This window comes from Cotesia glomerata, linkage group LG4, assembly GCF_020080835.1.
Source record: "Cotesia glomerata isolate CgM1 linkage group LG4, MPM_Cglom_v2.3, whole genome shotgun sequence".
Taxonomy (NCBI): domain Eukaryota; kingdom Metazoa; phylum Arthropoda; class Insecta; order Hymenoptera; family Braconidae; genus Cotesia; species Cotesia glomerata.
Genome location: NC_058161.1, coordinates 4,380,952 through 4,396,893, shown reverse-complemented (window position 1 = coordinate 4,396,893; position 15,942 = coordinate 4,380,952). Strand labels below are relative to the sequence as shown.

The following is a 15,942-nucleotide window of genomic DNA, read 5'->3' as shown; positions in this document are numbered from 1 at the left end:
TGAGTTTTAAATAAATAAAATTTTACTATGTTAAATAATTACTTTTATTAAAATGCACTGTACTTTCTTAAATATTGACATTTTTTAAGATTTAAGCTCACCCCGATGTTACACTCATTAAAAGCTTTCATTTGAGTACCCACATGCATTTTCATATATTTTTCATGTATACATATATGTAATATATATAAAAATATATGAAAAATTTATGTGGGTACTCATATGAAAGGTCTCGATGAGTGTAATCTCGGGGTGAGCTTAGATCTTTAAAAATGTCAATAGTTCACAAGATATTTGTTAAATTGCACTGTACTTTCTTAACTATTGACATTTTCAAAGATATAAGCTCATCCTGATGATATACTCATCAAGAGCTTTCATTTGAGTACCCACATGCATTTTGATATATTTTTCATATATACATATATGTAATATATATAAATATATGAAAAATTGATGTGGGTACTCAAATGAAAGGTCTCGATGAGTGTAATGCCAAAGTGAGCTTATATCTTTAAAAATATCATTAATTAACAAGATAGCAATGTCAGTTTTTAATTATTGACATTTTTAAAGATATAAGCTCATCCCGATGCTGCATTAATCGAGACCTTTCATTTGAGTACCCACATGGCATTTTTTATATATATGGTATTTGTGAAATATATAAATATATAAAATATATGAAAAATTGATGTGGGTACTCAAATGAAAGGTCTCGATAAGTGTAATGTTGAAGTGAGCTTATATCTTTAAAAATATCATTAGTTAACAAGATAGCAATGACAGTTTTTAATTATTGACATTTTTTAAAAATTTTATTTTTTTTGTACAACTGCATGTAGTTATATGTCAAAAATTAATTTATATAATTCAGACTAAGAAAATTTTTTAACGGGTATATATATATATCTCTACCGTAAATTGAGTTTGATATTTTTTCAGCGGTAATTTATGATTTAAATAATTGAGAGAGTAAGGAAAATTTTGTGACGAGCATATTATTATTTTTAAAGGAATTTTTATAGCTTAATTTGGTATCATCAAAAATGTCTCGATAAAAATTAGTGCCTTTTAGTTTACATATTTTTTAGTAGTCAATTTTTTACTTAAAATTCTTGAAGCAGTTTTAAATAGTTTGTTGGTTTTTTAAATTTATTCCTTCACATTTGCCCATTTAATTGTTTGTAATTGATCCTTTTATAGCACTATTTATTTTTAAAATATATTTTAAAAGTACCCAAGTTATATATAGTGTGATTATAAATATAAAAAAATAACTAGGTCGAAATTTTCTTATTATTAATTACTAATTTAACAATAATTGGTGAAAATATCGCGAATTAATTTATTAAAAAACGTACATTACTATTTATTTATTTGTACATATAAATAACCATCTTGACAAATTGATGATTTTTTTTATTTAACAATTAAAAATTATAGTTATTATTTACCATATATATTAAAAATGAACAAACGAAGCTAATAACTAATATTATAATCATAATTTTAATTATTACAATTAAAAAAAAAGTTTTTTCAATTATTACTCTGTAAATAATTAATATGTAAACAAATTGCAAGATATTTTAACTAATAAATCTGTTTAACCAGAAAAAAAACCAATGTTTTACAAAAATTATCAACTTATACTAACACTTGTATAATTCAGTAAGCAATCTACGGTTATTCTATTTTATTAGTTAATTATTTATTGTTTGATTTTAAAGTTTAATTATTGTATCAGAAATAAAAAAAAATATCTTAAGTAACAAATAATTATCTGTTATTTTGTTTAATAAATTTTATAAAATTATAGTAACACAAATTTAATTGGATTAACGCTGCAGTGATTAATTAAAAATTCATTTTTTATCATTCAATAAATGAAGAAATATATCTAATTTTTTTTTTTTTTTTTTTTTTTTTTATAATTATGTGTAGATTTAAAAAAAATAATTTAAATCTTATCATAATAATTATTTATGAAAATAATAAACGACTTAGATGTTAGTCGCGTTAAATTTATTTGCAGCGTAAAAATATATGAAATTTTTATATAAAAGTATTTTTTAAGAAAATAAGAAAGACAACTTATTAATTATTTATACAACATAGTCATAATGCTGAAAAATCTTAACTAATTAATGTTAATATCATGAATTAATAAATTTTTTTTACTATTACTGGTAGAGACAGTTATCTTGTCCGTAAAATATTTTTTTTCAGTATCTATTTATTTTTTTAACACATCAGCGAAAATAATTTCGCACCAATTTGAGCATCAACTTTCCAACATTAAATTTTTTTTAAACAAAATATAAATTTTTAAATATTTTAGTTGAATTTTATAATTGAAAAAATTATTTACATTGCCAAATTTTATGTAATCCAAAAATAAATAAATTTATTTTTCGTTCGATAAAAAAATACTTCAAATCGTAATAATTTATAATAACAGACGGACTGGAAAGTCAGGGTGATAATAATAACGTCTCATTATTAGTGCATCTTAACGATTTAAAATGGCTCTCATTCGGTGTCGCATCATCCTTTATTACATACCTCGCGGGTTATTAAAGGAGGACGTGCATCAAAAAATTGTGCGATTATACAATTAATTATTTAACCGATTACTGTGACGCAGAGTCTGAAATACTCTGTCTCCAGGTGGCATGGAAAGGAATCATTAATATTTTCACTCGTGTCTTCGGTAGTGCAGCCGCAAGGAGTTTCTTCAATTGGGGTAGAGGTAGAATGTCTACTTGTGGATTTGTAGAATTCGACGACTTTTCTTCTGAAAAATTAAACAAATTTAAAAATAACTTAATGGTGATTAAAGATAACAATCGCAGAGTTTTAAAAAATTTTCAATCACTGATGAACTAAAATCATCTTTTTGTCAATGATTTCAGTGATAGATATTAAGGGATCATTCTGATTTGTAATATTTGAAAAAAAAATTTTTTTTTTTTTACTTTTTTTAAGTATATATAGTAGAAGTACTGTTTGTGACCAATATGCTTTTTTTGGCCACTTTATTTTTAAATTATTGTATAAATATTTCTATAAGCACAAGACTTTATGAATTCAATTCGAATAAATGTACTAATTCATAAATTCTATGAAAATTCTACTTGAGTAGTTAAACTTTTTACAAATTAACTAAAATATCAAGTGGCCAAAAATGGTCCTAAGATGGCCAAAACCGGTACTTTTACCCTATATCTAAAAGTATTGTATTAATATTTTTAAGTTATCAAACTACTGTAGCAAAATTATTTTACAATGTTTATCTGGATGTTCGAGAGGAAGAAAATCAAATTTTTGAAAAGGCTGAAGGGTTTTTGGATGACGCTGATTGACTTGAAGTAAGATTTTTTTTTTTTTTTTTTTTTTTAATTAAAAAAACTTTAAACGCATTTATTTCAGAACTATGTTTTTCTGGTTGATGTACATGATATCTCGAGAAATACTAACTCGATCTTATTGAAATTTAAACCACATATTCTACATAGTAATACACTGCAAAAAAAAATTAACTTGATTCGAGAGAAAAATTCATGAACCAAGAAAATAATTTTGAAGAGAGTAATTGTCTTGAATAAAGTAAAATTTTCTTAAATCAAAAAAAATTTACTAGTTCAAGAATTTTTCTACTCAAATCAAGAAGATTAAGTTCTTCAAAATTATATACTTGATTCAAGAACATTTTTTCTCTGTATAGTTATTGTATCAGCTACAAACAAATCAAAATTTTAATTTTTACTATTTTTTTAGGACTGAAAATTGTGAAAAAAAAATCTAATTTTTCAGTTTTTTTTTTTTAATCTCTATCATTTTGTTATTTTCCAATAATTATTAATCTCTGTAGCTGATGAAATAGCTACTTATATATTAAAAGTAATTAATTTTGGTTTTTGTGTTTCAGTTTAACTGTTATCAAGTTATCGTGTACATCAGCGACATGCCAAATAAACTTAGATATTTTTTGTGTTATTTAAGAATGTGTTGAGCTGAATAAATTTTATATTAATCCATAAGGTATAAGACCCCATTAGTGGCACCTTTAACCCCTATTAGTGGCACTTTTTCTTTCAGTGAAAAAATGTTCTACTTGGAATAAAAATTTAAAAATTTTTTGATCTATAGGTGTTAAAGATTAAAAATAATATATTCATTATTGAAATCCCGACATGCAGGAGGGTGGGGACGAAGAAGGTAGTGACAAAAATAAGGAATACTAATGGAAGTGAAATTATAATTCAGAGTAGAGTTGGAAAAAAAAGTGTGAAAAAACAAGGGAAGTGATAATAATACCCCACCCTCCCTTGTAAAACACTGTCCAAGTGATACAAGTAAAGCGTCCAAAAAAAAAAAAAAAAAAAATATTCACTATTAAATTAATGATTTCATTAATTGAATAAGTACCAAAATCAAAGAAAGTGTTAGTAATGGGGCCCCCGCCACTAATGAGGTCTTTTACCCTATAATAGTTTCTGAATAAAACAAAAATGAATGTTTTTTTTTTTTTTTTTTTTTTTCGAGCGCCAGAACCAGAATAATTCCTTAATTTCTTCGAAAATCAAAAATAAGTTACCTTTAGTTAAACTCTGGGCTTCATCCGGATCTTCAATCAGCGATAAACAAGGAACTGGTTTCAACACCGGAATAGAATCTCCAGACACTTGTTTGTCCATTTGATTGCATTGATCGACAAACAGTTGAGTGACTCTCAGAAGTTCAAGCGTGACACCCCACACAAAATACGTGAGGCTGTTAGATAATTCGCAAACACCACCTAGGACCATATTATTCGACGTAGCTGACTGGGAAATGTACGTCGGAATGATGAGTAACCTCTTGATATTTTTGCAATTGGCCAAATGTTTATCAAAGCCATTCTTTACATCAAAGTTTACCAACTCCAGTTGATGTAATTTTTCAAGCTTAGCAACGCCTTTCAGTATGTCGAAAGTGCAACAGCTGCCTTGTCCTTTTTCGAGTCTCAGTCGCTCAAGCTTGGTGAGTTTGCACAGCACTGATGTTCCGAACTTTGACGGGAAATCAGAGCACTCACCCAATTCAAGTGACTCAAGATTAGCAAGAGACCCTAAAATTTCTATTTTCTTCTTGCCGAGTTCTTTCACCGACGTCAGACTCAAGTGCGATAGCTGAGAGAGATTTTGGAGTGGTGTTAAATCTCCGTACAACGACATACCAGTGATGGCTTTCAGTCTCAGCTCTTCACATGATTTTAAATTGTCAATATTGTTCAAGTTTAACCAGTCGCATTTTATTGACATTGCGGTGAGCACTTGCAACTGAGGACAGGCTTTTATTACTTCTTCAACTACCATAACGGGACAGCGACACAGCTCCAGTTTAACAAGAGTCTTTACATTGGGAATTACCGCGACGAATTTTTCCCAAATACTGTCAGACTCAGCGGCTACTAGCATCTTACGCAAGTCGAGGTGTTGGGTTCCGTGCCTCTGTAATGTTGCTACCAGTCCATCCCAATCGGTCACCTGGCTGTTCTTCATACGCACTGTTTTCCACAGCGATGGATGCACTGCAATGTCACGCCACATTTTACATACACGCGCAGCACGTAATAATTCTTGGACCTTCAGATACTGAAAGACTCGTGATAGTGCATTGTAGCCTGAACATACTGTCGCCATAAAGTACTGCCTCTGATCCACTTCCACCATAGGCACTACGGCTTTTTTTCTGCAATTTAAATTAAATTATAATTTAATCATTTTTATGATTAATATTTTTTTAAATAATTTAAAATACAAGACTGGAAAAAATAAAGCAGAAAATTTAATAATTTTTTGGTAAATATTTACAACGATTTTAATTTTCATTTTTTTGAACGAAATTTTTATTTGATTTTATTGATGGATTTTTTTTTGAAAAATACATAAAAAAATGAACAATTAAAAAAAAAAAGTTGGTTATCACAATTTAAAGAAATTTTTAAAAAAATTATAAATTTATAATTTTTTATAATTAGTTATAATTAATTTGTTAATATAATTAATTAATTTTTTTATAATTTTTAAATTTATTAAAAATTAAAAATTTTTTAGAAAATTGTGATATTTAACTTTTTTTTTTTTTTTAAATTGTTCATTTTTCTATGTACTTTTCAAAAAAAAATTAACCAAAAACATAAAAAAAAAAAAAAATAAAATAGAAATTTTATCCAAAAACATGAGAATTTTTTCCAACTTTCAAAGATGATTTTTTAATTGAAATATTAATTTTTTGATATTTTCAATATCACCACCATAAATCTGCCGTAAAAACGAAGAAGTTAGAAAAAAATTATGATGATCCATCAATTCATCTATTTTTTATGGCCAAAAATAGGTTCAGCCCCACTTGTAAATAATTACCAATTTTTTTTTGTGATTTTGAAAGGATGAAAAAAATTTTTTTCTCAATTTTTTCCAGCCATGTAATTTTTATTTATCATTGCAATAATTTTTTTGGTCACTGTATGAAAATTAAAAAAATAAGGAACAGAGGAAATTGAAATGGGAGAGGAATAATCGCGAAGGAACGCACTAAACAAAGTTATTATTTAAATTTGTGTTCTCGCTCGCACATGCCTTTATATCTGCAAATATAAAAAAGTAAAAATGAATTAGATTTTTTTTTTTTAATTTGAAGCACTTAATTAATATTTTACTCCTTGTAGCATTAATGTAAATGCATTTTTAATTTTTTCTTCTTTATAAATAAATATTTTAAATAAAATAAAATATTATCTATTGTAAATAAATATTTTAAATTAAATAAAACATTATCTATTGTAAACAAATATTTTAAATAAAATAAAATAAAATAAAATTACATTACGTTGATACTACAAGAGTTTGAATAATGAATTTCAGAATTCAATTCTAAAAGAAATTTAAACTAATAATTATTTTTACAATTGTGTTGCCACTTTTCGAAGCTAAGGCAGTGTGCTTCTTAGGAAAAAATCAAATTCATTTTATCGGTAGGACGTTTTTACATTTCCAATTACAAAGCAAACATATGCTCTGCGGAACACAAAACTATAAATAGTAAAAAAGAGGAATTGTAAATAGAAAAAAAAAAATCACAAACTATCAAAAAAAAAAAAAAAAAAAAAAAAAAATAAAATAATCTGGTTCAATAAAAGTATAATAAAGCAACTGCCGAAACCTCATAAAGGAAAGATATATAAAAAATATAAATTAAAAATCTCAACTTACTTATCTGCCTCCACCTGTGTTCTATCGACACTCTTATCAATATTTTCCTCAATTTTTTTCTCATTTAAATTCTCTTTGACCTTTTGCTCAGATACTTCCATAGCTTCAAAATTTTCTCTCGACCCATCGAACTCATCCCTTATCTGTTCATCGGAAGTATTTGGCTCGTCTAGATCCATCCGCTCAGCCATTTCTACACTTGACTTGAGTATTTTTTCCTCAATCATTTCAAGAATTTTTTCATTACTCATTTTTTCAACTTTCTCATCAGCGCTCACAATTTCATTCAGATTTTCCTTAGAGGTATTTTCCTGTTCTTTACTTAAAGCAGGTTCTTTTACTTCTTGAGCGACTGGTATTGTTTCTTCTCCAAGATTAGGAGTATCATCCGTCTTAGCCTCACCAGAATTCCGTCTCTGGTCAGAGTCAATAATAGCAGCAAGATCCTTGCTCTTGTCATTGTTTAAATTTCTAATTTCTTCTCTGGAATTAACCATCGTTTCTTTAAGAACTCTAGGCTCTCTGTTCTCTAAATCTCGAGGATAATTTATTGAATTAATTCTATCATTATCGTCAATCATAGACAGTCTATTAGGTGCTCTAGGCCTGATTGCCGGTTGAACAGATCCCGCATTATTTTTAGGTACAACGATGAATTTTTTACCATTAACAATTGCGATATTTTGAGCTGGCTTAGGCTCCGAGCCATCTTGCCTTTGCATTGAATCTCTATTCGAGTACCACGCAGCAGTGTTTAATTTATTCGTTGAAAATGAATCTCGTGAATTTTTGGAGTAATCATCAGGTTTTAAATTCTTTGGAGCTTTTAAAGGTGATTGTCGATCAATTGCTGGGAAGAGTGATTTGGCAGTCTCTGTTCCTATCATACTGATTGGTATCAAAGGCGGTGGTGTAATTGTCACTTTTCTACTTTCTTCATTGTCTTGCCGGCAGTTCTAAAAGCATTTTAAATATTACAATCCTTTTCATTTTTTTTTTTTTTTTTTTTTTTTTTATTCATCAAGTTACCTTGCAAACATAATCGTCAGTGGCTGAATTCTCAGCGTGACCTACGCACTCGGGATGATACAGACAGAGGCAGACGCGGCATTGGAGACTCGGTATCAGGCCCATACTCATGGCACAGCGAATACTGCACGGTTCCTGAAGCTTCATCCTGTAAACGTGCGTTGGTAGGGGATGGGATCGAGAGAACAATAGATTAAGCAAAAGATAAGAAGGGCGAAAGTTTTTTTTTTTTTTTTAATGGGATTGGTATGAGGTGTCATCAATTGTTATTAGTTTTTCATAGTCGGTTTAGGTAGTTTAATTATTTATGCTAGTAACTAGTGGTGTCATTTGTATGAATGTGAAGAAACTGAAAAATAAAATAAGCTAAAAGATATGTTACTTACTTTAATGAGCGTTTTGATTTGTATGGCGACGCTTTTTCGGTTCCACCTTGCGTACGTCTTGTGATGCTTGATGAATTTGTCCACGTGTGAACTTCTGTCTCCATAGGCGGTGATATCTCTTCTGTAAAATTAAATAATTGATAAATATCAATGGATTTAAATTTTACAGAACTGCAATTGAGGGATCATTCTGGTTTGTAATTATTGAAAAATAAATTTTTTTTCTACATTTTTGGAAAGTACGTATGTCTAAAAGTATTGGGTTAAAATTTCTAAGTAATCAAACCACTGTAACTATATTATTTTACGATGTTTATGTCGATGTTTGAGGGAAAGAAAATTAAATTTTTGAAAAGGCTGAAGGGATTTTGTATACGCTAGGGGTTTATCCCTATTTTTGGCCATATCTAGGTGAAATATTAACATTTTTTAATTTTTTTTTATTCTCCTTGTTTTTACGGCGCATTTATGATAAAAAATTTCGTGAAAGGAAAAAAAAAATTTCGATATCTTTTTTGCTTTCAAAGGTTGGAAAAAATTTTGGCTTTCATGTTTTTGGATAAAATTTCCATTTTATCTTTTTTGGATATATTTTTTTTTTTTGAAAAGTACAAAAAAAAACGAATAATTTAAAAAAAAAAAAGTTGAATATCACAAATTTCTAAAAAATTTATTAATTTTTTTGAAAATTTGTAAAGTTAGATAAAATTGTGATAATTAACTTTTTTTTTTTTTTTAATTGTTCGTTTTTTTATGTATTTTTAAAAAATAAATATATCAATAAAATCAAATAGAAATTTCGTTCAAAAAAATGAAAATTAAATCGGTGGATCCCACTTCCACTTAAAAAATTTTAAACGCGTTTATTCAGAACTATGTTTTTCTGGTTGACATATATGATATCTCCGGAACCACTTACCCGATATTATTGAAATTTAAACCACAATATTCTACATAGTAGCAGCTATTGAATCAGCTACAACCAAATCAAAATCTTGATTTTTATTATTTTTTTAGGACTACAAACTGAAAAAAGTCTTAATTATCAGTTTTTTTTTTTTTTTTTTAATCTCTCCCATTTTATTATTTATCAATAAATATTAATTTCCATAGCTTATGCAATAGCTACTTATTTATTGAAAGTAATTAATTTGGTTTTTTCGTTTTAGATGAGCCTTTATCAAATTATCATATACATCAGCGATATGCTAACTTTTATCAGAGCTCCGTTCACCCGTTATTCATATAAAAAATATAAAAAAAAAAAATAAACTATTTTTTGTGTTATTCAAGAATCTAGTGAGCTGAATAAATTTTATATTGGTATATATAATAGTTTCTGAGTAAAAAAAAAATTAATATTTGCTTTTTTTCAAGCTCCGGAACCAGAATAATCCCTTAGTACAATAAAAAAAAAATATTTTTAATTTTAAATAAGCAATATCTTACTTTTCGGTGCTCCTCTCTTTACAGGAACCTTAACTTTAAGTCCAGGAGTACTTGTCTTAATAGGCAAAGCTTTAGCCAGAGTTTTAGCAGCAGGTAATGGTGAAGTTTTTCCACTGAGTCTTTTCGGAACAGGAACTCTTTTTCCAGTCAAAACTTTCTTTGCTGAACCGGCATTAACTGGTGTGCTTACCTGTAGAAATTATTTTTAAAAAATAAGTTTAAAATTACTAACCGTAATTAATAAAAATCAAAAATAAAAAAAAAAACATACTGCAGTAGCTTCATCTTTAATTATTTCACACTGAGGGTCGTTAACACCCGTGGGTTCCTTGGTGAATATAAAATTATCTATCGTTAGATCTTCCGTACTCACTGTTAAAAAAATTTCAATTATTACTAAAACAAAATAAAATAAATCATAATAAAATTTTATTTAACCGGACAAATACTTACGGAATTCAGCGACTTCTCTTAAGCTGCGAACCCTTTTGCCCTTTGGTGTGTAATAAGAAACTTCAATAGTCTTTTTCGCTGGATCACTCTCGTTTTTGTACACAAGTTCGCGCTTCCATCCATACTTGAAAGGCTCTTTGTACTCCGGTTGAGTAACATCAGAAGGAACCTTAAGTTTAGGAACTATACTCACTGCCGGTGAAGCGTGAGAATTCCGCACACCTCTTCTGGCGACAGGAGTCTTGGCAGACGGCGGAGACTTTCCAGACGCGTCATTTTTAACCGTAGCAATAATGGCTATATCCGGAGACTGGTCTATTTTTTCCGCCTTCTTTTTACCCTTGACTTCTAAAAAAAAATTAACCATAAAATGACCATTTAACATTTAGTGTAATAAACTATGGCATTGTTGCATGGGGAGGAGCTTATGACAATTCAATTAAACTTATTACATCTCTTCAATATAAAATATTTATAAATAATTACAACACGATGTCCTTGGTAATAAGAGAATCATTTATAATAAAAAAAAATAACTTATTACTATCAAGAATGTAAAAGCCGGTACTCTGAAAAATTTACAAATACAAGATCTAAGTTGCTAGTACCAAGATAAAAGACCCAGTTATTGACACTGGCCTAGTTGTTTGACACTTGCAATTTTATTCTAATTAAAAAAATAAAATGTTCTCAAAAAATCAATCATCTTAAAATTTATAATTTAAAAATTATATTTATTAATTTATTAGAGTTGATTTTTTTTTTTTTTTTTAATTAAAATGAAATTGCAAGTGTCAATAACTGGGTCTTTCAAACTCCCTAACAGACGTGAATTAAATTGGTTATCAATCAAATCGAGACGTCTATATTATTTAGCTACTTATTTTCACAAACTATTGCAAATAGGAAAACCTAATTATCTTAGGGGATAATTTATTAAAGATGAAGCTAGACGCTCTGAAAGACTGGCAAGCAAAATGAACAATGTAAATTTTTAATTACCGAAATATTCTACTTTCGCTCTAGAAAAGTTTTTTGTAGTCACTGCAATATGATTATGGCAAAATTTAATGGCAGAAATTATAAATGTTAGTAGTTTAGAATTATTCAAAGCAAAAATGTTCGATTATCTATTTGAACTTGATTTTTAGTAGTTTCCTTGTTTTAAATTGGCTTGCTTAGTCATTATTGATATTATGTATTACAAATTAGTAAATCTGTGCAATTATCTTAGTTAGATCCAAAGTCACTATTTAAAAATTTTAAGTTTATTATTAAATTTTTGTAGTCAAATAAATACACCAAAAACATGTAATGTATTTTATAATACATTATATCTACCTTGGTATATTAAATAAACACAAACAAACAAACAAACTCCCTACTGATATGAAAACTAGATATTGTAATAAAAAATTGTTAAAAAAAAAGTTAAGTTACTGGATAAGAAACCTTAATGGTTAATATTCTTAAAAAATATACTGGAAAATGCGAGTATTTAATTGGATATTTATTTTTTTGATAATCATTTATAATTTTGTATTTCTTTCTCTAAAAATTTATTACTTTTTGTACTTATTTTCTCTTTGTATTGTATTATCGATATAAATTTTGTAAAAAAGAGTATTATAAAGAGTATAAAACTGTTATTTTTTCTACTGGTTCTATACACAGGTGTTTTTACACCTCGATAAAATTCCTCACACAGAAAAAAAAGTACTACTCTTGAGAAAATTTTTTTGTCACAAAAATATATATTCTTGATAATTTTTAAGAATATATTTTCTTGTCTCAAGAATTGATCAAATTAATCGAAAAATTTTTTTTTGCCCTCCGGGCGGAAAGTGGCAACTTTCGTTCCGCTGCGCTAAACTAAGTTGCCGCTTTCCGCCTTCGTCGGACAAAAAAATAGTATACACTCCTCGGGAAGTAAATAAGAAAGCCTCAGATCACATGTTTGTTGACCTCGGCTTCGCCTCGGCCAACAATTACATGTGATCTGAGACATTTCTTACTTTACTTCCCTAGGTGTGTAATATACTATTTTGTTTAATTTAAATGAACCTATTCGTTTGTTAATCTATCAAAATAACGCCAACATTTTATTACCATGAAAGATATTCTTTTGTCAAAAAACCAACATTCATTTTAAACGATTCCTGAGCCAAGAAATTTTTTTCTGGACAAAAAATTTTTTTTTCTCAATGTACTAGATAAATAAATAAATAAATAAATTTATAATACTAAAGTTAGCCGAAATTTAATAATAAAATTTTTTTATAATTTTTTCAATGAAAAAAAATTCTTAAAATTTTCAGATGCCGGCTAGGGTAAGTGTGGGTATTACTGCAGGTGTAGGTATTACTGCAGATTTTCTTATTTTAATTATCAATAAATGGGTTATGACTTTTTTGATTAAAAACAAATTATTTCTGTTAATTTAAATCTTTCGGAAAATAACTGCATAGTAGTTTTATATGTATGACAATTATTCAATTTGTTATTAATTATAAAAATTAAGTAGTTACAGAAGTGAATAATTTTATCTTTTTTAAGAATTTCAGTGTAAAAAGAGGTGGTCGTAAAAAGTCTTTTTCTTTATATAAATGACCTAATTAATATATTTTTTACATTTAGAAGTTAGATAACCCTTTTTAGAATCAAATAATTAATAAAAATTACATTTTGATCAGTAAAATTTATTTAATTAAGCATGCAGTAATTGGTACCGAGAAACCGCATGTGCGTGTATTACTGCAATTTTCTTAGTCGACTGCAGTAATAGAAGCGCCTCTATTTATATATGTCTGTACCTATTACTGCGGACGTAAACACGGCTATTCTAACCTCTAAGTAAGTGCGTGAATCAAGTTGTCTTGAAGTAAAAAATAAATTATGGATAAAATTAATAAAAAATCACAAATTAATAAACAAAAAAATAAGAAGTCGAGACAAGTCCAGGAAAGCAATAATCAGTAGATTGTAAAATTAAATCAATTAAAATTTACGAATTCTGGTCAATTAATAATACGTTAAGGCTGTGTTACCTATTATTTAGATTATGAAGAATTCTTGTTATTACATTAAACTAATAAATCTTCTTTTTGATAAGTTTTTGTTCATTTTTAAGTAAATCCTAAAATATAGCCGTTCTGCAGTAATAGGTACGCAGTAACTGGATCAGTTGCAGTAATGGACACGCAGTAATAGGAGCAAGCTACTTTAAGACCTGCAGTAATACATGCATTTAGACTTCTTTTTAAATGCTTATTATTTAACGAAAATATTTGTTTCTCTCATTGTTGATTTTATTTTGGGTTAATAATGAGTCAAACTTTTGTTAAAAAAAAAAAAGTTATTATTATCTTGAGAAAATTTTATAAAAATGCTTTCGAAGTGAGACTTACGAAAAAAACTGCAGTAATACCCACTGATAGAAGGATTTGTTTATAGTTAAAAATATTTGTTAATATTTAACAAATCATTTATTAGAGACCACTTTTTAGTCCTTAACAAATATTTCTTAGTATTTAAAAAGATTTATTAATATTTAATAAATGAATATCTGATTTATTAAATACAAACAAATCATTTTAAATACTAAGAAATATTTGTTTGATACTAAAAAATGGTCTCTAATAAATGATTTGTTAACTATTAACAAATATTTTTTTTATACAAATAAATCCTTCTATCAGTGCCCACACTTACCCTAACTTAATTTTCATAATAAATTTTAATCCCGGAAAAATAATTAATACTCACCAGTCTGTGGTTCTTCTGCTTTCAACTCACTCTTCTTCGGCAGTACCTTAGACACCGAGAGTTTCTGTTTCTTAGCCGGTGGTTGAGGCGTTGAAACCTCAGCCTCTGCTTCGGCAATCAGCCTCTTGAGTATCTCAACAGCAGGATTTGGCTTTAAGAATTCACTGCTATCAAACCCCAAGAAATCCTCAGAGTCATCAGAAGAATGATTATCAGGCTCTGACAACTTTCTTTTTTGATTACGAGTTCTATTGGAGGAATTAGTATTGACCACCGGCGAATCCTGGGGCTCGCTCTCGACGGCGCTCGTCGAATTGGCTTTAACTTTTCTAAGTTTTCGCTTACCCACAGGAGTTACTATACTTTTTTTACTTACACTAACTCCCTTAACATCACCATTAACCTCTTTATCTTGATCGTCCATTTTATTACTATCGTGTACTGCACTGTCTGATTCTTTTATCGTAACGACTTCGTCTGACACTAATTTATCACCAACTTTATCTTTGAAATTTTTACTGTCTATTACATCAGATTGCTGGGTAGTGTCTTGATCTAGGTCCTGGTTCTCCTTGACATCGTCAACATCCTTGTCTTTGCTCTTGGAATCTTTAGTGTTGACGTCGCCGGTTATCGGAGATTTACATACGTCTGCTCCTGGGTCTGACAAATGGTCACGCGCCACCTCGGCATTCCCGCCATTTAAATCGGCAGCCACGACATCCATCGCGTGCTCCGTTGCTTTATCCTTTTTTGCTTTTTGTTTTAATACCAAACTCTCAAGCACTCTTTTCTCACTAAAAATTAATATTATATTAATTTAATATGTTATTAATTATAATGGTACTTTAAGAAGCACTTGCTCTAGGATCAAAATTTAATAAATAAATAAAAAAAATATTTACGGAATTACTAACCTCACTTTAATAAATAAATTGTTGAATATTAATTATAGGTTAGTAATTACAAATTTCACGCAAGATAAAATAATAAATAAATAAATTGTACTTACAAGAGTAAAATATTATATTATGCAGCTACAAGTTAACAATTTAGTGGTTATTCCCACAATTTAATAGCAATTGTTATTTCCGTAGTAAGAGCTACGCTCAAGCTCACAGTTGTCCAATAAAATACCGTCATATCCACGATTTCACCGAGTAATATTTACCACCTTCACCTTAAAGCCTGAGAATAAAAAAGTAAATAAATAAAAATAATATTTTAAAAGTAATATACGTTACAATAGACACGCACTATTGAAATAAAGTTCGCCGATGATGATGATGAATGTATGTATTATATGTAGGTATATTAAAACATATACTAATAAGCATGCCCAGTATGGCTTCAGCGGGTACGAGTATGCTTATGCTCATCAAAATGTAGCGTCTTTACCACGAAAACCGGAAGTCAAACCGCTGAGTTGTTATGAGTAATATATAATTGTAAGTTATCAATTGTTATTAGATGTGTTTTGTTTCGGCTGTCAATTGTTTTTATTTTTTATGATTTTAGGAACTTTTTCGGGCACTGTTCAACCACGAGTGTAATTTTATTGTGTGTGTTTTTTTATGGGCGCAAATTTTACGTAAATA

The 15,942-nt window shown here is 28.2% G+C and overlaps 1 protein-coding gene across 2 annotated transcripts; it reads right to left on the bottom strand.

Moving 5' to 3' along the window:
- Positions 1–2,030: 2,030 nt before the first annotated feature.
- Positions 2,031–15,526, bottom strand: LOC123263439 (titin homolog). Of its 2 annotated transcripts, none has more exons than XM_044726204.1 (10): positions 15,357–15,526; positions 14,345–15,141; positions 10,580–10,924; positions 10,398–10,498; positions 10,127–10,316; positions 8,678–8,798; positions 8,292–8,439; positions 7,263–8,218; positions 4,604–5,739; positions 2,031–2,800 (listed from the first exon to the last, which is right to left on the bottom strand). In XM_044726204.1, the coding sequence occupies exons 2-10, from the start codon at positions 15,069–15,071 to the stop codon at positions 2,637–2,639; spliced, it is 3,888 nt and encodes a 1,295-aa protein (XP_044582139.1). In that variant the 5' UTR covers positions 15,072–15,141; positions 15,357–15,526; the 3' UTR covers positions 2,031–2,636. The 2 variants fall into 2 exon arrangements, with proteins under 2 accessions (XP_044582139.1, XP_044582138.1); XM_044726203.1 differs by having other exon boundaries at positions 2,032–2,800; positions 10,580–10,927.
- Between the last annotated feature and the right edge of the window lie 416 nt (positions 15,527–15,942).